This window comes from Oratosquilla oratoria, chromosome 38 (genome assembly GCF_046742065.1).
Source record: "Oratosquilla oratoria isolate Oo_2021 chromosome 38, ASM4674206v1, whole genome shotgun sequence".
NCBI lineage: Eukaryota > Metazoa > Arthropoda > Malacostraca > Stomatopoda > Squillidae > Oratosquilla > Oratosquilla oratoria.
Window position 1 is genome coordinate 21,532,457 of NC_134814.1, and position 22,682 is coordinate 21,555,138.

The following is a 22,682-nucleotide window of genomic DNA, read 5'->3' on the forward strand; positions in this document are numbered from 1 at the left end:
TTAGGTTAGGTTAGGTTACATTAGGTTAGGTTACGTTACGTTACGTAAGGTTACGTTAGGTTAGGTAGGTCAGGTTACGTTAGAATAGATTAGTTTATCATCCTTTCATTTCTTCGACCTCGGCACCTATCAAAACAAACATGGCGTATCATTCAGCCGCCGCGACTTCGTTAGTTAGAAAATACGTTTTAGCAACTTCTTTGTTATTTATTTCCGTCAAGAAAACCTCATATTACGTCGATCTATTATAATTGATAAAATTAATAATTATTTTTTTATTGCTATACCGTGTTGGTGTGCACAACAAAAGTTTTGCCAGTATCACTTTTTAGGATTACAACAACGATCATAATATAATGATAGTCGTAGTACAAAAGTGACGTCATTATTTTAGAAGTACTCTATCATAAACAAATTATTGTGTGGAACATAAACAAATTGCTCTGTGGATCTGGTCCGTAGAGACGCCCCGAAACAGCCCCTAAAGCATTGGCTGCATGCTATTGTGCAATGATTGCGCAGTAACATCCAGTGGTAGTAGGTGTGTACCTTGATTGACTACTTTCCTTATAAGGGGAGGAAGCCTGTGGTTTATAGATAGATGGATCAAGTATGTGTCAGAATTTGAGGAAGGAGAGTTGGACTAGAACTAGGATTTAGTCATATTGAATATCCATTGTTGAATTTATTACTAAATGCATGAAATTTAATAGAAAAAAATCTTGATATTCTAGACATTGGAAAAGTGCGAGTAATTGCGTGTCAGTTATCAAGATTATCTCAATGGTAATAATAATGATGAAATATATAGTATAGCTACAAAGTAATGTCGTAACACATTCGTAAATTTCAACAAGAACCCACTGTGTTGGATAAAAAGAAATTAAATAGATGATATCCACAGTCCGTAATCGAAATATATGGATATCATCTATTTCATTTCTTCTTATCCAACACAGTGGGTTCTTGTTGAAATATAGTATAATAATATGATATAATAATACAATGATAAAATAATGATAATATAATAATGATAATAAATAATGATAATGAAAAAGTTTTTTTCGAGTGACGTACTAGCAAATTTGTAATTACAATTTACAAAATATCTACATTGGCACATATTCATTTATATATACAACGGTAAACACATGTAGATATTCAAGCTAGGCACATACAGGTTCTTAATGATATCATACAAAATAATTATATTATGTAGACATGTTAGAATGTTGTAAAGATTTTACTAGAAATGTATTAAGATTTAAGAAGGAAATAAGCAGTGAGAGACAAAATTATTGGTTGTTTTAGGAGAAAGATAGATTTATGGATAAGGATAATAGTTGCTAATTGACATGGAACTGCCTAATGTAGGCCTTATGGTCTCAGTTGCACTCTTCCCCCATTCTCAAGTTCATATACTGTCACTTGACAATTTGACTAGAGCGTTTGAAATTCGTCTGTCATTTTTTATCCTACCCACGATAGTGATCCCAGCGTTTGAATTGTCTTTAGATTGTCATCGTGCACTTTGAATTCAATGTTCATCCTACTCTGCAATTTGAATTTCGTATATTTATGCCATCCTGCTTTGGAGGGGATCGTGTGTGGTAGAAACTGAATCTAAGCTGTACACAAAATACACTGTTGCTGCTGAAGTTATACATCTACTGCATTCACTAATACACTATTGTTTGACCTTGTATTATAGATTGCCATGTCATAGGTACCACAAAACACGTGAACCAAGATTGAGGAAATACACGAAACATGATAACACGGACCAAAAACCACTGGATATAAGGTTGATTAAACAAATATTTACGGAAAACTTCTCCATCTCGTCTCTCCATCTTCTGTCAGGACTCCGAACGGCAGCTACACGTTTCCCTCGCCTGAATAAAATCACCTGACGGCAGTCAGAATAGACATAAATCTTTCTTAGTAACAATGAGCAAAAAATTAAGTCATTTACATAAATTTACAATCAAAGTTAATTAAATCTACATAATTGGACGATTACATAGATCTGGGACCAAACCCAAGGCAGATGATGTAATTGTAAAGATTCAAAGTCTAAGAATGTTGTGTAAATGTCTTCTTTCTAAATAGGAAACGTATGAAGAAATAGGCAGTTACTGTGTCATTCCACATAATAATTTCTAAATATTTCCATGAATATCTTAATCTTAATCACCCTGTCCCTGGTCACCCTGCCTACCCCTGGTCATACTGCCTGTCCCTGGTCAATTGTCCTTTGTCACCCTGCCTGTCCCTTGTCACCCTGCCTTCCCTGGTTACCCTGCCTCTCTCTGGTCACCATGTCTGTCCCCAGTTAACTTGACCCTTGTCACCATGTGTCCCTGATTAACCTGTCCCTTGTCACCCTGCCTGTCCCTAGTCACCCTCTCTATCCCTGGTCACCATGTCTGTCCCTGATCATTCTGTCCTTTGTCACCATGCCTAACCCTGGTCACCCTTCCTGTCCCTGGTCACCCTGCCTGTCCCTAGTCACCTTGCCTATCCTCGCTTACTCTATCCTTGGTTACTCTGTCCCTGATCATCCTGCCTCTCCCTGGTCAGCTTGCCTGTACCTGGTTATCTTGTCCCTGATCATTCTGTCCCAGGTCACCCTGTCCTTGGACACCCTGCCTACCTCTGGTCACTCTGTTCCAGGTCACGCTGCCCCTTGTCACCCTGCCTGTCCCTGGTCACCCTGCCCCTAGTCACCGTATCCCTGGTCATCCTATCCGTGGTCACCCTAACCTGGCCTCCCTGCCCCAAGTCACCCTGTCCCTGTTCACCCCCTCCCTGTTCACCCTGCCTGTCCCTGGTCACCCTATCTTTGGTCGCCCTGTCTCAGGTCACCCTATCCCTGGTCACCTTGCCCTTGGTCACCCTGTCCTTTGGCACCCCGCCCCTAGTCACCCTATTCTTTGGCACCCTGCCCCTGGTCACCCTGTCTCAGATCAACATATCTCTGGTCATCTTACCCCTGGTCAACCTACCTGTCCCTGGTCACCCTGTCCCAGGTCGCCCTGTCCCAGGTCACCCTGTCCCAGGTCACCCTGTCCCAGGTCACCCTGTCCCAGGTCACCCTGTCCCTGATCACCCTGTATTTGGTCACCCTGCCTAACCTTGGCCACTCTGTCCTTGGTCACCCTGTTCCTCGTCGACCTGTCCCTGGTCACTCTGCCCCTGTTTACCCTCCTGTCCCTGGTCACCCTGCTTGCCCCTGGTCACTCTGTCCCAACTCACCCTGTCCTTGATCACCCTGCCTGTCCCTGGTCACACTGCCTCTCCCTGGTCACCCTACCTGTCCCTGCTTACCCTTTCCCAGGTCGCCCTGTCCCTGGTCACACTGTCCCTGGTCATTCTATACTTGATCACCCTGCCTACTCATGGTCACCTTGTCCCAGATCACCCTGTCCCTGGTCACACTGTCCCTTGTCACCCTGCCCCTGGTCACCTTGCCCATAGTCACCCTGCCTCCCCCTGGTCAACCTGTCCCAGGCCACCCTGTCCTAGTCCCCATGCCTCTGGTCACCCTGCCCGTCCCTACTCACCCTGTCACCTTCTTTCCCTGACCCCCTACTCCCCACAGCCACCTCTTCCTCCCCTGTCCCCCTTTTTTTTGCCCCCTTCCCCCTGTGTCACCCTTCAGGTCCCCCTGTTCCACCCTGCATATTGGGTCTTTATCAGATCCCTATTGCTCTCCCCCTTTTATCCCTTTTTCTCTACATATCCTAATATTTTAATTTCTTATAGTTACCCCTAAAACTTACTTGGTTTTCTTTCAAGACCAGGTGACCAAGAGAACGTAATTTGAGATTCTTGGCCCGGATACCAGAGATGACCAAATATCAAGTAACTTTCCTTAGCACGATGTGCAGCCCACTCCATGTGTGTGCAGATAGTGTGTACAGATGGTATAATAAAGCGGCCTAAAGAGTAACATATTTTTCTTATCTTTTATTATTTGTTTGTTTACTTTATTTTATTTCTTTATTTTTCTATCTCGATTTTATTCCTATGTTTATTATATTGCAATTTCTAATTATACATTTTTTCTTTTATGTTCATTTATTCTTTAATTAATCTATTTTTATATTCACTTATTTATTTGTACATATATTCTTAATTTTTTATTCATTCATGTATCTATTTATTTATTTATTTTCTTCCGTGATTTGGGTGGGAGGCTTCCAAATTACAGGATTTTTTCTTTCTTTTTCTATAAGCGAGTGATTGGTGAAAGCAATCAGGATCTGCCTCGCACAGATAGTCCGTTGGGTCCTTTCACGCCAGTGACTGTGGTCGACAATTCTTTTGAATTTCTATATAATTTCCTTATATATATATATATATATATATATATATATTTATATATATATATATATATATATATATATATATATATATATATATATATATATAATATATAATCCATACAGCTCCATCTTTTCCGATCTTGAACCAATCACGTCACGTCTTGAGCTTTCATTTCCCCCTCCAATGTATTGCAGTAAGTTACCCATATATGTCTGTCGCTATCTACCACGATCCCGTCTCTCTTCAATTATTCCTAGTAGGCTGATTTTTTCCAGTTCTGCTTGGCCCAAAAAAGAAAGTTGTCTACCTCTGATAGTTCCTGTAAGTGATCTTTTTGTCCCGGCTCTTCTTGAAACTCCTTCACTTGTTACCTTTTCAATCCAAGATATCCTCGTTCTTCGAAGGCACCACCTTTCCATTACTTCAAATCTCTTTTTCATTTCGGTGTTTATTGTCCATGATTCACATCCATAAGTAAGTGTCGACCACTAAAAAAAATGAAATCTTAATCTCAGGTTCCAATTAATATTTACGTTTGTCAGAAGCTTCTTGTGTTTTCCATATGCTGTTTTTGATACACTACACCTATTCATGCTCTCATTTCCTCTACTGATCTTCCATCAGTCTGCTTAAAATCGAGGTTCTGCATGTGGATTGATTTAGGGGGATGGGAACCTGTTACCTCTCAGATATAGTGCTCTTTTGTTGTTTCTCTTTCACTATCCTTTCTGCCAGTCGGGCGTAGAATGCCTTTGCCCTTGGACCCATCCCACCTGAAGTCGTACATCCTGATTTTCTCATCCTCGTTTCGGGAGTGGGACGCCTTAACGGTTAGCTCTCTGCAACAGGGAACCATTGGGTCAAGTATTCGTGTGTCCAAGAAGGCCAGTTGTCTATGAGCCCCCCAAAAAAACCTCTTGCGCTGACGTCCATTCGCGATTCCTCTGATGTGTTTGAAGTGCGGTAACTGAAATTCTCATCTCCTAGCAGGAATAGCGCTGTTTCATCTGTCACATCCCTGGAATTCACGAAGTATTTGACCGTGAGATCCCTTACCACATCGTGTCTCCTTCAAATAAACCCACCCTGTTTACATATCATCGCGTGGTTTGGATTGAACGGCGACCCGCAGGAGTATAGCCCGTCTAATGGCCATCCATACCCTCGGGTCATTGACATCTGTGATTTTTTTTTTTTTTTAACCCTTTCTTGGATCAAATTTTCTTAAAGAGCGTGCAAACCTGACATACCTAATCAGCTTATGCAGACCACATGTACGTTATGTGACCAGCAGACTTGTCAGCAGGGATGAAAAAGTGCATCAGTCATTCAGATGTCAGGTTTTCAGATCATGAAGCTGTGTAGGCAGGTCAAGGTGTAAGGTATTGTCAGTCTTTGTGGGCAAAAGAGAAGACATTTATCCCCCACCCCCCACCTCCGCCCCCGAGGGAGAAGGGGAGGGGGAGGGGGGGTTCTTCCATCTAAGGTCCCCCCTTCCCCCCCCCAGGGTGTGTATGTGTGGGGGGCGACTGTCCACATACACCATATAAGGTAGAGGTGGACAACCTTTTAAGATGTGTGTGCCAAAATCAGCTAAAGCATTTATACAAAATTTTCGAGTGCCATCGAAGTAAAATGAGTCTTACACACGATTATGGTCTCTCTCCATTCATCTCCCAGTAGAGCCCCTATCCATCGCCCACCTCAGCATGCGGTTACCAATGGTCACACAAAAGAAATTAGAGATGTATTAGTTATTATTTTAAGGTGAGCTCTATTCGCGTGCAGGAATAAAGTCGTGAGTGTGCTAATTTCTTTTCATCCATTTTCTTCCTCTTCTACCCTTCCTGCTTCTTACTTTCACCCTGCTCTTCTTTCACTCTTCCCCTCTCTATTCACCCTTAATCTTTTTCACTCTTCTCATTTCAGCCTTCCACTCTTTTCACCCTTCTCTTTTAGACATGTATCTCTTTACAAGATTCCCTTTGTTTTCATCCTCTCTTTTTTTCTTACATTCGATCCATCTCGTCGTCCAACAAGATCCACTTCGTCCCACAACTCGATCCACCTCGTCCTCCGACTCGATCCACCTCGTCCTCCGACTCGATCCACCTCGTCCTCCGACTCGATCCACCTCGACCTCCGACTCGATCCACCTCGTCCTCCGACTCGATCCACCTCGTCCTCCGACTCGATCCACCTCGACCTCCGACTCGATCCACCTCATCCTCTGACTCGATCCACCTCATCCTCCTACTCGATCTACCTCGTCCTCCAACTCGTTCCACCTCGTCCTCCAACTCTATCTACCTCTTCCTCCAAGTCACAAAGGGACACAAAGGAACACAAAGGAAGAACAAGCAACAGCAGGCCTACTGGCCCTAACGAGGCTGTTTGTGTTTATTATACTAAGCTACAGTTAAGAAAACAGGGTAACTAGGAGATAGAAGATGAACTAACACTACTGCTACCACTATCCTATCCAATTACAATTAGATGCCGGGCTGTCATGTTTTTTATTGCAAGGGATAATATTGTATTTGCGTATTAGAATTTAAGTATTTATCTAGGCGATTTTTAAATGTTGTTATTGTGTTACTTTCAACGACAGTGGAAGGTAACGAATTCCACGTATTAACATCCCGGTTAAAGAAGAAATGCTTATTTTCATTCGAAGAAAATCTTTTACCAATTATTTAAAATCTTGACGTCTTCTTGTATTTGATTGGTCTAATAAGAAGTAATATTCGACATTGATGTTGTCAAAGCCTTTGAACATTTTAAAAACCTCGATTAAATCTCCTCGCATTCTCCTTTTTTGAAAGTGAGAATAAATTTAGACTTTTAAGTCTTTCTTCATACAGCAGATTACAAAGGATTACAAAGGCGGAGCATGCCGACAGGAGACCTTTTGGTCCATATCTAGGTCGGATGCGAAAAAAATCATAATAATGATAAAATAATAATTATAAAAAAAATATAATGGATGCAACAAACAAAATACATAAATAAATGCATTGGTATAGTTGAATAACAAACAAACAGGTAAACAGTAAATAATAATAAATTGACACATAACTAATAATAAATGAAAATCAGACAAATTATAACAAAGCAAAAACAAATAATATAAAATAAATTATAATCATTACAGCATCTTGCTTAGGTGTTTATCTAAATGAGTCTTAAAGCTTCGAACTGAACTACATTACACTACCTGTGCAGGAAGTTAATTCCATTCATTAACTACACAGTTGGCAAAGTTGTTTCTACCTACTTCCAAATTGAATCTATTTCCGGATAGTTTGAGACCATTGTTTCTTGTCTGATTCTCATTCAATGTGAAAATTTGGTCACTTTTGATGTTGTCAATTCCCTTTAGAATTTTAAAGACCTGTATCAAGTCACCTCTGAGTCTACGCTTTTTTAGGGAAAACAGATTCATATGTTTTAGTCGATTTTCGTATGATTTATTTTTGATATTTGGAATCAGTTTTGTGGCTCGCCGTTGTACTTTTTCCAGTCTGTCAATGTCTTTAATGAGATTCGGTGACCATACGGAAACAGCATATTCCAAATGTGGACGAACTAACGATTTATATAGCTTGTTAATGAGTGATGGACTTTTGAAATCAAAAGATCACGCAATCAGTCCTAGAATCTTATTTACTTTCTCAGAGGCTGAAATACACTGCTTGGATGATTTGAGATCGTTACTGATAATTACGCCGAGATCTTTTTCACTATCCACTTTTGTTAACGAATTTCCAAATAAGTTGTATTCGTACTTATTGTTGTTTTTACCTATGTGCATTACCTTGCATTTACTCGTGTTAAATTTCATTAGCCACTTTTCAGACCATTGCTGTAATTTATCTAAATCTTCTTCTCAGCCTTGATATCATTTTGGTCATTCTTCGTTGCACTCTGTCTAGTTTATTGATATCTTTCTGGTAGTATGGGGACCAAAATTGTACACAGTATTCAAGATGGGGAGGGTTTAGCAATATTTTTTCTGATTTATTTTCGAAGACCCTTCCAATAAAGCCAACCAACTTATTTGCTGTTTTAACAACTTCTGAGCAATGCTGGCCTGGCTTCAAGTAATTTTATATTAAAACTCCTAGATCTTTTTCTTTAGTTACTAAGTCCAGTATTACGCTCTTCATCTGGTATTGGAAGTGATAATTGTTACTTCCAATGTGCATGACTTTACATTTGTTAACGTTAAATTTAATTTGCCACTTGCTTGCTCAGCTTAATAATCGGTTTAGATCGGATTGCAGAGTTTCTTTCTTTGGTGGTTGTTACTTTACCGGTGATTTTTGTGTCATCAGCAAATGTTGATACTTTGCAGAGGAGGCCGTCGTCTAGATCAGTGGTTCTCAACCTATTTCCTCATATCTCCCATATTTATGTATTGCTGTTCCTTAACATTCTGTAGGCCACTTCAACACTGAATAAAAGCTCTATGCATCCGCTAACTGTCACTAGATTTCGACTTTTTGGACTTTCTTTGGACCCTTAGTGGCCCACAAACCCGAGGTTGAGAACCACTGGTCTAGATCATTTACATATATTAGGAACAAAATGGGTCCAAAACTGATCCTTGCGGTACGCCACTTTTAACGTCGAGCCAGCTAGATAAGGCCCTGTTAATGTTTTCGCTCAGAGAGCCAATCTTTAATCCAGTTGAGGGTATTACCAGAAATACTGTGTGTTTTTAATTTGTCGAGCAATCGTTTATGAGTAATTTTATCGAATGCCTTCTGAAAATCTAGATAAATTATATCAACAGACCTGCATTCCTCGTATTTGCCAAAGACGTCATGAAAGAAGTCAAGGAGATTAGTTAAACATAGCGTTTGCTACGGAAGCAATATTGTGAATCTTTCATAATTTTATTTTCTTCTAGAAAATTCACTACACTGTCGCGAATGATGGTCTCTAGCAGTTTACACACAATCGAAGTCAGGCTAATCGGTCTGTAGTTGCCTGGTTGTGATTTGTCCCCCTTCTTGAATATTGGTGTTACGTTAGCACATTTCCAATCTGATGGGACTTTACCAAGTGTTAAAGATTTGTTGAATAGGATGCACAAGGGTTTACTGATTTGATTTTTCACTTCTCGCAGAATTCTAGGTGAAAATTTGTCAGGTCCCGGGGCTTTATTTATTTTGAGCTTATCAATTACTTGTACGACATCACTTTCGGTAATTATGAGTTGATTTAAGAGTTTTGGGATATTCTACGTTCTGGTGGCTGATACACTGAGCAATCCTCACCTGTGAAGACGGATGCAAAAAATTTATTAAGGATTGAGGCCATCTCATTTTCATCATCCGCATATTTACCTTCATCGCTGTATAGTGGTTCAATGCCGCAGGTAAGCGTTTTCTTCTTATTTGCCTAATTATAGAATTTTTTAGGGTGCGATTTGCTTGCCTCAGCAATATACTCTTCGAGATTTTTCCTACTACGCTTTACCAGTGTTTTTAGTTTCGCGGCGAATTCTGTCTAGTGTTTATCGTCCTGGCGTTTAGTTGATAAATATTCTTTGTACGCACCTTGTATACCAACTCGATCCACCTCGTCCTCCAACTCGATCCACCACGTCCTATTCAATCCACCTTGTCCTCCAACTCGATCCACCACGTCCTATTCAATTCACTTCGTCCTCCAACTCGATCCACCACGTCCTCCAACTCGATCCACCTCGTCCTCCAACTCGATCCACCTCGTCCTCCAACTCGATCCACCTCGTCCTCCAACTCGATCCACCTCGTCCTCCAACTCGATCCACCTCGTCCTCCAACTCGATCCACCTCGTCCTCCAACTCGATCCACCACGTCCTATTCAATCCACCTTGTCCTCCAACTCGATCCACCACGTCCTCCAACTCGATCGACTTCGTCCCTCAGCTCAATCCACCTCGTCCTCCAACTCGATCCACCACGTCCTCCAACTCGATCTACCACGTCCTCCAACTCGATCCACCTCGTCCTCCAACTCGATCCACCTCGTCCTCCAACTCGATCCACCTCGTCCTCCAACTCGATCCACCTCGTCCTCCAACTCGATCCACCACGTCCTCCAACTCCATCTACCTCGTCCTCCAACTCGATCCACGTCCAACTCAGTTCACCTCGTCCTCCAACTCGATCCACGTCCAACTCAATTCACCTCGTCCTCCAACTCGATCTACGTCCAACTCAATTCACCTCGTCCTCTAACTCGATCCACCACATCCAACTCGATCCACCTCGTCTTCCAACTCGATCCACCTCGTCTTCCAACTCGATCCACCTCGTCTTCCAACTCGATCCACCTCGTCCTCCAACTCGATCCACCTCGTCCTCCAACTCGATCCACCTCGTCCTCCAACTCGATCCACCTCGTCCTCCAATTCGATCCACCACGTCCTCCAACTCAATCCACCACTTCCTCCAACTCAGTCCACCTCGTCCTCCAACTCAATCCACCTCATCCTCCAACTCGATCCACCTCGTCCTCCAACTCGATCCTCCTCGTCCTCCAACTCGATCCACCTCGTCCTCCAACTCGATCCTCCTCGTCCTCCAACTCGATTTGCCTCTTCCTCCAACTTGATCCACCTCGTCCTCCAACTCGATCCACCTCGTCCACCAACTTAATCCACCTCGTCTTCCGATTCGATCCACCTCGTCATCCAGTCATGGCTGACATGGCGAAAAACAACCATGGCTGACGTAGCCAACCAATCATGGGTAATTTGGCCAAAACCAACCATGGCTGAATTGGTCAAAACCAACCAGGGCTGACTTGGCCAAAAACAATCATGGCTGACTTGGTCAAAAAGAACAATGACGGACTTGGCCAAAAGCAACCATGGTTACTTGGCCAAAAACAATCATGTCTGACGTGGCCAAAACCAATCATGGGGACTTGGCCAAAACCAATGATGGGTGATTTGGCCAAAACCAACCATAGCTAACTTGGCCAAAACCAATAACGGGTGATTTACCCAAAACAAATAATGTGTGATTTGGCTAAAACCAAACATGGCTGACTTGGCCAAAAAGAACCATGGCGGACTTTGCCAAAAGCAACCATGGCTACTTGGCCAAAAACAACTATGGCTGACTTGGCCAAAAGTAATCATGGGTGATTTGACTAAAACCAACTGTGGCTGACTTGGCCAAAAACAACCATGGCTGACTTGGCCAAAAACAACCATGGCTGACTTGGCCAAAAACAACCATGGCTGACGTGGCCAAAACCAATCATGGGGGACTTAGCCAAAACCAACCCTGGCTGGCTTGGCCAAAACCAACCAGGGCTGACTTGGCTAAGAACAATCATGGCTGACGTGACCAAAACCAATAATGGATTATTTGTCCAAAACCAATCATGGGTGATTTGGCCAAAATCAATCATGACAATCATTAAGGATACACATACCACTTCCACTCCCCCTTACCCTTCAGCCTTCCTCTCCTTCCTCCATTTCTGTATCCCTTCTCCACTCCTTCACTCCTTCCACTACCCCTCCCCTCCTCTTCCCTCCTCTCCCCTATCCTCCAGCCTTCCTCTCTTCCTCCCTCCATATCTCCGCCCCTCCTCCCCACTCCTCTTCTTTCTGTCCTGGAATCCCGTCAGTCGTGGATAATCCCGAAGCGGCGCAGAGATCTCACGTTTGGCGCCGAGATCTCACGCTGGGCGACGTGGCACCGTGGCACCTTTGTGCCGTCCCCCTCATCCCGCTCACACATACGTAACACAGATTGCGCTCACGTTGGTTATTACCTCAAGGACGTGTCGTAACTTTTCAGGTCCGAAGAACTACGACATCCAAACTATGACCTTCAAAACTAAAACATATTATATATGTATGTACGTATATATACATATACATAATATATATATATATATATATATATATATATACATATATATATATATATAAGTATATTATATCCGAGAGTTGACACCTTGACGTGGTAGATAGGCTTGAGAATCTTGATGATTACAAAACCTATGTCGGTAGAGAGGAAATCTCTGCAGGGTCAACAAAGGATTACAAAGGCGGAGCATACCGACAGGAGACCTTTTGATCCATATCTAGGTCGGATGCGAAAAAAATCATAATAATAACAAATTGATAAATAAAAACTATAATGATGTAAATAACATATAAAATACACAAATAAATTCATAGATATAGTTAAATAATAAACAAACAGGTAAACAGTAAATAATAATTGACATATAACTAATGATAAATGGAAATCAAACAGACAAATGATAACAAAACAAAAACAAATAATATAAAATAAATTATAATCATTACAGCATCTTGCTTAGGTGTTTATCTAAATGATTCTTAAAGCTTTGAACTGAACTACATTGCACTACCTGTGCAGGAAGTTGGCAAAGTTGTTTCTACCTAGGATTCTCATTCAATGTGAAAATTTTGTCACTTTTGATGTTGTCAATTCCCTTTAGAATCTTAAAGACCTGTATCAAGTCACCTCTGAATCTAAGTTTTTAGGGAAAACAGATTCATATGTTTTATTCGATTTTCGTATGATTTATTTTTGATATTTGGAATCAGTTTTGTGGCTCGCCGCTGTACTTTTTCCAGTCTGTCAATGTCTTTAATGAGATTCGGTGACCATACGGAAACAGCATATTCCAAATGTGGACGAACTAACGATTTATATAGCTTGTTAATGAGTGATGGACTTTTGAAATCAAAAGATCGCGCAATCAGTCCTAGAATCTTATTTGCTTTCTCAGAGGCTGAAATACACTGCTTGGATGATTTGAGATCGTTACTGATAATTACGCCGAGATCTTTTTCACTATCCACTTTTGTTAACGAATTTCCAAATAACTTGTAATCGTACTTACTGTTATTTTTACCTATGTGCATTACCTTGCATTTACTTGTGTTAAATTTCATTAGCCACTTTTCAGACCATTGCTGTAATTTATCTAAATCTTCTTGAATATCTAATTAGTTCAAGTGATCTTTTGCCATTCCGCACAGTTTTGTATCATCAGCAAATTTGGAAACAGTAGATTTTAGTCCATGGTCTATATCATTTATATATACTATGAATAGAAGTGGCCCAAGAACGGAACCCTGAGGAACTCCACTTGTAACATTTTCCCATCTAGAAGTTTTTCCACTTAAAACAACTCTCTGTTTTCGATCATTCAACCAATTACTAGTCCAACTTAATAGGCTACCACTTATTCCGTGCGAAGCTAATTTAGTAAGTAGTCTTTCGTGTGGGACGGTATCAAAAGCTTTTGCAAAGTCTAGATATATTAAATCTATATTGTTTCTTTTGTCATAATTCGAGATAACTGTGCTGTAGAATTCGAGTAAGTTAGTCACGCAAGAACGTTTCCGTCTGAAACCATGCTGGCTATCATTTATCAAACGGTTACTTTCTAAATGATGTTCGATAGCATCTCTGATGATAGTTTTCATTATTTTTCCTACGATTGAAGTCAAACTTATAGGCCTATAGTTATTTGGCTTCTTTTTGTCACCTTTTTTGAATATGGGAGTAACGTTAGCTAGCTTCCATTCTCTTGGGACATCTCCGGATATGATGGATTTCTTGAAAATAATTTCTAATGGAACAGCAATCTCATTTTTCATTTCCTTTAAGATTCTTGGATGCCAACCGTCAGGCCCTGGTATTTTATTAACTTTGAGTTTATCTATACACCTTTTAATTTTTTCTTTTGTTATATTTACCGTAGTGAGTAAGTTTACCCTAGACTTTTCACAGGTTTCAGTTTGGAGTTCACTTTGAGGTGTTTCGTTTACGAATACAGAGCTAAAATAATTGTTTAAAATATTACACATTCCTTCATTTGAATATTCAAGTTGACCGTCAGCAGATAATAGTGGACCAATGTGATTCCTAACAACCTTTTTATCTCTAATGTAACTATAGAATTCTTTGGGATTCTCTTTGGATTTATCAGCGATATTCATTTCGTATTGTCGTTTTCTTTTCTTTTTTTATTGTCTTTTTTAAATCTCTCTGTATTGATACATAACTTTCATAGTCATTAGATGCACCCGAGCACTTATATTTCTTATAAGCCTGTCTCTTTTTAGCAATACTTTTTTCAGTTTCTTTGTCGAGCCACTTTGGGCGAGCCTGATTTGGGGGACGTCTGTCCTTAAAAGGAATGTAAGTATGAATCATCTTAGTGAGCGTATTTTGAAATATTTCCCACATCTGATCTACAGGTCTTTCGTTTAATTTTGCCTCCCAATCTGTAAGCTGAGGCTCCTGACGTAGTCACCCATATCGAACAGGTTTTGTAAGAAAGATCAGACAAAGAGCAACTCGCATACACAGTCGCAGGACCCACTGCTAACTAGCGCGTCCCTGATGGCGAACAGGGAAATTCCCCATAGATATATGGGGTATCGTCATAATGACGTAGACCATTGGGCACCCTATAGATATATAGGGCTTCACCGAATTAATGAATAAAGTGACACCAGAGAAAAAATCTCACCAGAAACTAGTTGGAAGGGAGGTGAAATTACTGCCAAAAAAGCCCTTCATAGCAAACATGAACAGTAAAAACAAATCATCGTCTCCTAAAGGTCTAACTGCATTGCCTCATGAGCTTACGGGCAGTGTGCCACCGAATGTGAGTAAGCACTGTCCAAGCAGATCCAAGCCTTGGACATTAAACAGTATGAAGAAAAGGAAGATCTATACTTACAACGTAAGAACTCTCTCAGAAGACCGTATCGTAGGACTGAGCGAAGTCCGAAGAGCGGAAGAAAAGCTGATACAATTACAAGAGGTTCACCACCTGTTCTACTATGGAGGTAAGGACAAAGAAAGAACTAGTGGAGTAGGATTCTTGATAAACCGAGAAGTTGCTGGTAACGTAGTCAAGTGCAGTAGTTTATCAGACAGGGTAGCTTGGATTGTGATTAGACTATGTAAAAGGTACACTCTAAGAATAGTTCAAGTTTATGCACAAACTTCACAGAGTACAGACGATGAAATTGAGTCCTTCTATGATGATTTAAGTCAGGTAATAGATCAAGAAAAAAATAAGTACACGTTGGTAATAGGCGACTTCAATGCTAAAGTTGGAATGAAGATGGGAAGTTTGGAGTAGGTGAAAGAAATGACAGAGGCGAGATGTTAGTAAATTTTGTAGAGAACTACAACATGATGATAATGAACAATACCCGTAGGTCGTAAATGGACCTGGAGAAGTCCAAATGAAACAACAAAGAACGAAGATGATGAGATGAGAGTAAGAGCGTTAGCAATGTTACAGTCATAGATAAATTCAACATAGGTAGTGACCATAGAATGGTAGGTTGCACAGCTAAATTCAATATCAGAGCCGAGAGAAATAAACTAGTTAAAAAAAAAATCTGCCTAGCATGGGTTAAGGGTAATAAGAAGGAATTTCTATTAGGAATTAAAAACAGATTCGAAGCTCTTAAGAACTAACGAGGACACAGTCAAAGATATGAATTTGAATTTAGTGAATATCATTAGGGAATTGGCAGGGAAAGTAGGAAGTGCAAAAAGTATTAGAGAAAACAAATATTCCAAAGCTACAAATGTCCTAATTAAAAGAAGGAGGACAATGCAGATTAAAAGCAGGAGAGACGAAATAGAAAAAGTAAAACTAAACAAGCTTATCAACAAAAGGCAGAGGCCAGAGAAAAGAAAGAAAAATATGGATGAAATAAAGGAAACTATTCGGAAAGGTAAGAGTATTAAAGTGACCAAGCGCAGACATGCTTTAGGAAGGCAGCAAATGATATGTTTGAAAAATAGAAATGGAGAAATCATTAACTGCAGAGACAGAATGGCTAAAAGAGTAGAAGAATTTTACCAAGAGCTTTACTCATCGAAGACCGCAGTTGAGTCAGTAAATTCATTTGTAGACGTTAGTAGAGTACCAGAGATTACAAAGGAAGAAGTAGAATTTGCTCTAAAAATATGAAACTAGGAAAAGCACCTGGGGAAGATGGTATATCGATAGATCTGTTGAAAGACGCAGGGAAAGAAGTTCATATTAAGTTAGCTCAGTTGAACACCCAGTGCTTACGTCAGGAAAGCGTTCCTAAATCGTGGTGCAATGCTATAGTGATTTTGCTTCATAAAAAAGAGACCAGAAGGACCTTAGTAACTATTGACCGATTAGCTTACTATCAAACGTATATTAAGTATTCTCCAAGATCCGTACAAATAGACTGAGTCAAGTTTTAGATGGAAACCAACTAAGAGAACAAGCAAGTTTTAGGAGTGGATACTCGACTCTAGACCATTTGCAGGATATTAATAAACTAATAGAGAAAACGACAGAATACAATATACCTCTCTGTTTAGCTTTTGTAGATTACGAGAAGGCCTTTGACTCGGTAGAACAAATAGTAATACTAAACTCGCTAGGCAAGCAGGGTACAAACGAACAGATCGTAAGGGTTTTAGAAAAGATCTATGCGAAAGGTACCGCTATAATTCGACTACATAAAGATTCAGAAAATATCAAGATAAAAAAAAGGAGTACAAGGCGATACCATTTCACCCAAATTATTTACAGCTTGCTTGCAAAATATTTTCAGAAGGTTGAGCTGGGAAGAGAAAACTTTGAAGATTGATGGCAAATATTTGAACCACCTAAGATTTGCGGATGACATTATTCTTATTTCAGAAAGAGCAGAAGACTTGCAAGATATGCTGAGTGATCTAAACAAGGAAAGTCTCAAAGTAGGTTTAAAAATGAATAAGACCAAAACCAAAGTAATGTTCAACACGAAAGTTCAAAGTAAAGAGGATGTAATTGATGGTGAGAGTCTTGAAGAAGTTGAGGAGTATAATTATTTAGGCCAAATGGTGAAAGTGACAAAAGATCATGATAATGAAATAAAAAGACGTATTACAATTGGTTTGAAAGTGTTTGGTAAGTATAATAAAATCCTGAGAGGCTCTCTATCTTTATGTTTGAAACGTAAATTTTACAATCAATGCATTCTGCCAGCAATAATCTACGGGTGTGAGACTTGGAAACTGACGAAGGCAATGGAAACAAAGCTAAGGACTGCACAAAGGAGAATAGAGAGATCAATGATGGGAATAACGCTGAGAGACCAAAAGAGAGCAAGTTGGGTGAGAGAGCATACTAGAGTGAAAGATATTGTGGAGGCGGTGAAAGAGAGGAAGTGGAATTGGGCAGGTAAGTTAGTGCGAACAACTGATGAGCGATGGAGCAAGTGTGTTAGTGAGTGGACGCCACGAGATAGGATGCGTGGAAGAGGGAGACCAGACAGGAGATGGAGAGACGAGATTGAGAAGTTTGCAGGAGTGACGTGGCAGAGGATGGCGTGGTCGTGTGAATCATAGAATGCTATAAAGGAGACCTTTGTTCAGCAATGGACTCAGGATGGCTGATTTGATATATATATATATATATATATATATATATATATATATATATATATATGTGTGTGTGTGTGTGTGTGTGTGTGTGTGTGTGTGTGTGTGTGTGTGTGTGTGTGTGTGTGTGTGTGTGTGTGTGTGAGGTGAATCGCTAGTGACAACATACATCATTCTAAATTTCCTACACTCGCCCCGGGATTCGAACCGAGGCCTTGCTTGACGCCAAGCCAATACTTTACCAACTGAGCTATAGGCGACTCAAAAATCTCTAATTTGGAGTTAATAATAATAAGTCCTGAAGAATCTAGGTAGACTGCTAACTTCCGTCCTTACCTAGTTTTCACAGAGACCCAAGCTCATCTCATAGACGGTGGTGAAACTGGCACGAATCCTTGATGGGCTTTCGTCGTTGTAAATACCTGAAGTGAATCGATAGTGACGTTTCCTTACTCGGGATGTCTTTCGACCCAATCAATGATCATCTTCAGGTGTTACAATAGTTACGATAACGCGAATACAAAAACAGGAATAAAATGTGGAGCGTGGGATTTTTTCCCTCAGGTAGAATCCCTAGGAAAGGAAGTCGGTCGCAGCTTCCCACGGAGTTCCATCGAGTTGCCCGCAAGCTGTTGGGAAAATCTCTTCGTCTTCTGGTTGTAATTATATATTGACGGAAGGTTTATTCAGACGAATAATAAATTGTTTAGTCATTTCTAATTTCTTATCAAGTTCCCAGTAAAAAAGGTAATAGGCAAGAGCTGGTTTACCAATAGAATGGTCAACGAATGGATTACACTTAGTAACCATGGAGTGAGCCCTGAAAAGGTTAGACAAATTTATGGATGGGGATGACTGTGGTCATGGATATGGAACTGCTTAGTGTAGGCCTTATGGTCTCTTGCAGTCTCCTTCATTCTTATGTTCCTATGTTCTTAGATGTTTGAGATTACAATTGCTGTCTGGTGATGAGGGTATTTCCGAGGGTGTTGTTGGTACATAAGGTATGAGAGAATTTCATGCAAATTGAACAATGTAGGTTTCAACAAAGCCTTCATTCAAAATGGCCTCTTCCCAATGTGTATGTATATATATATATATATATATATATATATATATATATATATATATATATATATATATATATATATATATGTATATATATATATGTATATATATACAGTATATACTGTATGTATATATATATATATATATATATATAATAAATATGTATATATATATATGTATATATATATGATATATACATACATATATATATATATATATATATATATATATATATATATATATATATATATATATTATATATATATAAGATAGCCTTCACGCAAGATTTTTAACTTTTTTTTTTAACTTGTTTTAACTTGACTTCGAAGCCAATTGCTATGATGTCTGCTATATAGTGAAAAAATCGTTTTATTTCCAACAGTGTCGAAAATCATAAACAGAAAATGAACATTTGATATACACACCTGTCAAGTCTTACTTTTTTTTTTGCGTAAGTCTTACGTAATTTCTATGATTTTCAAGTCTTACGGCGTAAGTTATTTTACGCTTTTTCTCCGCATGCGATGTGTTTTTAATGTGTTTATTTTAAACAATTTGGAATAAATTCCCCTTTTCAAAGAGCATCAGTGATGACAGTATGAGCACCAAAAACTACTATTTATAAGAATCTTTGTAGTCTAAGTTTTTCATTATGGTGTCCATATTCTGTCATTTGTTTGAATTGTATTTTCAATCTGCATTTGTTTTAAAACAAATATTGAATGACAAAAAGTATTGTGTTATTATGGTTTAATTGCCGTTTTATACACAAACTTATGGTCTCTAACGCAAAATCTTACGGCAAGACACCACAGTAACTTGACAAGTATACCAGACTCATTCATGTAATCACCAAAACTTTGTAGATATTGCTCTAAAACAAAACATATTTATGGAGATTACAGTGAAATACGGAAATATACGTGATGTGTTTGCAATTACGAATGATATTTACGTATGCAATAGATGCTTATAAAGGCAAACATGCATTTTTCATTGCGGAAGTCTTAGAATCGTCGTCGATGTTCTTGTAAAGCTTCTCAGTCGACGCGTCGGGGAAGCGTCGGCTTTCTCAGCGCGGGAAAATTACACCTTGCTCGTGCCTCGCATCACTTACAAAATTGACGTTTAAAAATCTCTCATTAACCACTTTCTAATCAACTCACGTAACCATCGATTTATAAAATGCAATTGGGAGTTAAATTTACGTAGCATATAGCCGAGTTTCGATAGATATCATTCCAGTGCATCTTCGAATTATGTGGTCTGTTGAGCATGTCGACATCCTACCGTTGTCAGGTAAGATGCCAGATACCTTCATACTGGAATTAATTATCTTCATCCTCTTTTTTCCTGATTAATCTACTCACTGAGGCAGCAACTAAGGGAAGAACAAGAATATCAAGGTTATAGAGTTATAAAAGACCCTATTGTGTTACCTAAAGAGATTGTACAACCGTAAATAAACACCAAATCGTGGTTAGTGGCTTAATGTATGTATGCTCGGCATCAGTACATATATTGTTCATTATCGTGTCATCATAGAGCGTGACTCCCTCCCATCTTTGCGGATTCAGTTTAAACTCTTCTGTGACGTCTTCAATTGAAGAGCCAGGCCAAGCATGAGGTAAAGCCGTGACTCCGAAGTGAGAGAGAGAGAGAGAGAGAGAAAACATGTGATGCCGACCGAGACGACGTCTGTTGGAGGAACTAGACACTACTTGGTCGAGAGGGTCAGCCTGGAGAACTGGTTTGAGTTGCAGTGAGAGGTCGTCCAGGAGGAGAGGTGTCCGGATACGTGTGGGAGAGAGTAGAGAGGGGATGGATAAGCCAGAGTGAAGAGAGTAGAGAAATCCTGAGATATTTTGAAAATTTTAAGATGACGACTCAACAGGAGCCGAAAATGTTTTCTGATTTTTAGAGTGGAACTGTGAAACATGGGAGATATTTGATTATCAAGTCGAAGGAATAGAAAAAGATAAGTGCCATAACTAGTGCAAGCAAAGAATAACCTAAACTAGTTTCTTTGCCAAGTGTCTAGCACAATTGGAGGTCGAATATAGAGCATAGATTAATTCTTTCACAACCGGGAAAAAATTACACCAGAAACTAATATTCAGAAAAGTACTCCCTCCCCATCCCCCCTTCCCCCTCACCATCCTTCACCATAACCAGAAGGTTCTGTACCCAGAAGGTTCTAAACACAGAAGCTTCTAAACACAGAAGCTTCAAGACCCAGAAGGTTCTTCAAGACCCAGAAGGTTCTTCAAGACCCAGAAGGTTCTTCAAGACCCAGAAGGTTCTTCAAGACCCAGAAGCTTCTAGACCCAGAAGCTTCTAAACCCAGAAGGTTCTAGACCCAGGAAGTCCTAGACCCAGAAGCTTCTAGACCCAGAAGCTTCTAGACCCAGGAAGTGACCATGAGTGACTTCGGGAGCGACATCGGGCAGGATGAGCTCGGTAGGAGGAGAACTCTTCCGACGGAGGAGCTCCTCATGGCCGGAAATCCTGATCCATTGGGTCTTCCCTTCTTCAGGCAGCTCCGAGCGATGGGCGTGGAACAGGAGGAGAGCGCCTCCCTCCTGGGCTCCGAGAGATACTACCCGACAGGCTCGTCTTCGGGGTCCTTCACGGGGGAGCCTTACATCGAAGGGGTAAGTGTGCAACGAACCCCCACCCGCCCTTTTTTGCGAGGGGGAGGGGTGGTCCTTTTTTAACACGTGAAGGGGTAATTTGTCCCCCGATTTTCCAGGGTCCTTTTATTATCATTATTATTATTATTGTTATTATTATTTTTTTTTTATTTTTTTTTACACATGAAGGAGGGTGTCACATCTTTTTTTTTTTTTTACACATTAAGGGGGCAATTTGTCTCCCTCTTTGGCGGTGGGGGGGAGGGAGAGTGATCTCCATTTTTGTTTTATTCACCAAGGGGGGGGGGGAGGCAATTTGTCCTTTTTTTAGGGGGATTCCAAAACATCACGCATTGCCTCAGCCTCAATTTTTTTTTTCTATTTCTATATTAACTTAATTTCTTATTATATTTTACTTTATTTTGTTTTATTTTTATCTAATTTATCTGTAGTTATGAAGGGGTAATTTGCTCCAAATTTTTTGAGTTCCAAATGAGTACCTGAGCCTTACTGACGTCCAAATTGACTTAGTTTATCTGAAGGAACAAAAAAAAAATCGTCTGAAGGGAATCAGCCAGAATAAAGTCACATAAGCGTCAAAGGATGAAGAGGAATTGCACGACGTCAAAGATTCAATTCTACAAATATCTCTCCCTCTCTCTTCCCCCCCCTCTCTCTCTCTCTCTCTCTCTCTCTCTCTCTCTCTCTCTCTCTCTCTCTCTCTCTCTCTCTCTCTCCCTGTCTCTCCCTCTGTCTCTCTCTCCCTCTGTCTCTCTCTCCCTCTGTCTCTCTCCCCATGTCTCTCTCTCCCTCTGTCTCCCTCCTTCTCTCTCTCTCTCTCTCCCTCCCCTCCCTCGCTCTATCTATATCTCTCCTCCTCCCCCCTCTCTCTATCTTCTTTCTATTTTAACACTCTCTCTCTCTCTCTCTCTCTCTCTCTCCTCCCCCCTCTCTCCTCTCTCTCTCTCTCTCCCCTCTGCTCCCCTCTCTCCTCTCATCCTCTCTCTCATTACCTCTCTCCTCTCTCTCTCGTCTCTCTCTCCTCTCTCTCTCCTCTCTCTCTCCCTCTTTCCTCTCCCCTCTCTCCCTCTCCCCCTCCCTCTCCCCTTCTGTCTCCCTCTCTCTCCCCCTCCCTCTCCCCCTCCCTCTCCCCCTCTCTCTCCCCTCCCCCTCCCTCTCCCCTCTCCCCCTCCCTCTCCCCCTCCCTCTCCTCCC

General features: G+C 40.4%; 1 protein-coding gene across 3 annotated transcripts in view; it reads left to right on the forward strand.

The window, feature by feature from the left end:
* The window catches only part of LOC143020009 (protein scarlet-like), a 74,226-nt gene that overhangs the window by 6,757 nt on the left and 44,787 nt on the right, over positions 1-22,682 (forward strand). The window contains exons 1-2 of one of the 3 annotated variants that reach the window (XM_076176106.1): positions 20,560-21,076; positions 21,185-21,488. In XM_076176106.1, the coding sequence (XP_076032221.1) occupies positions 21,255-21,488 (234 nt within the window). In that variant the 5' untranslated portion in view covers positions 20,560-21,076; positions 21,185-21,254. Of the gene's footprint in view, positions 1-20,559; positions 21,077-21,107; positions 21,489-22,682 lie in introns of those variants that run through there. The other 2 variants (XM_076176107.1, XM_076176105.1) reach the window with 2 other exon arrangements.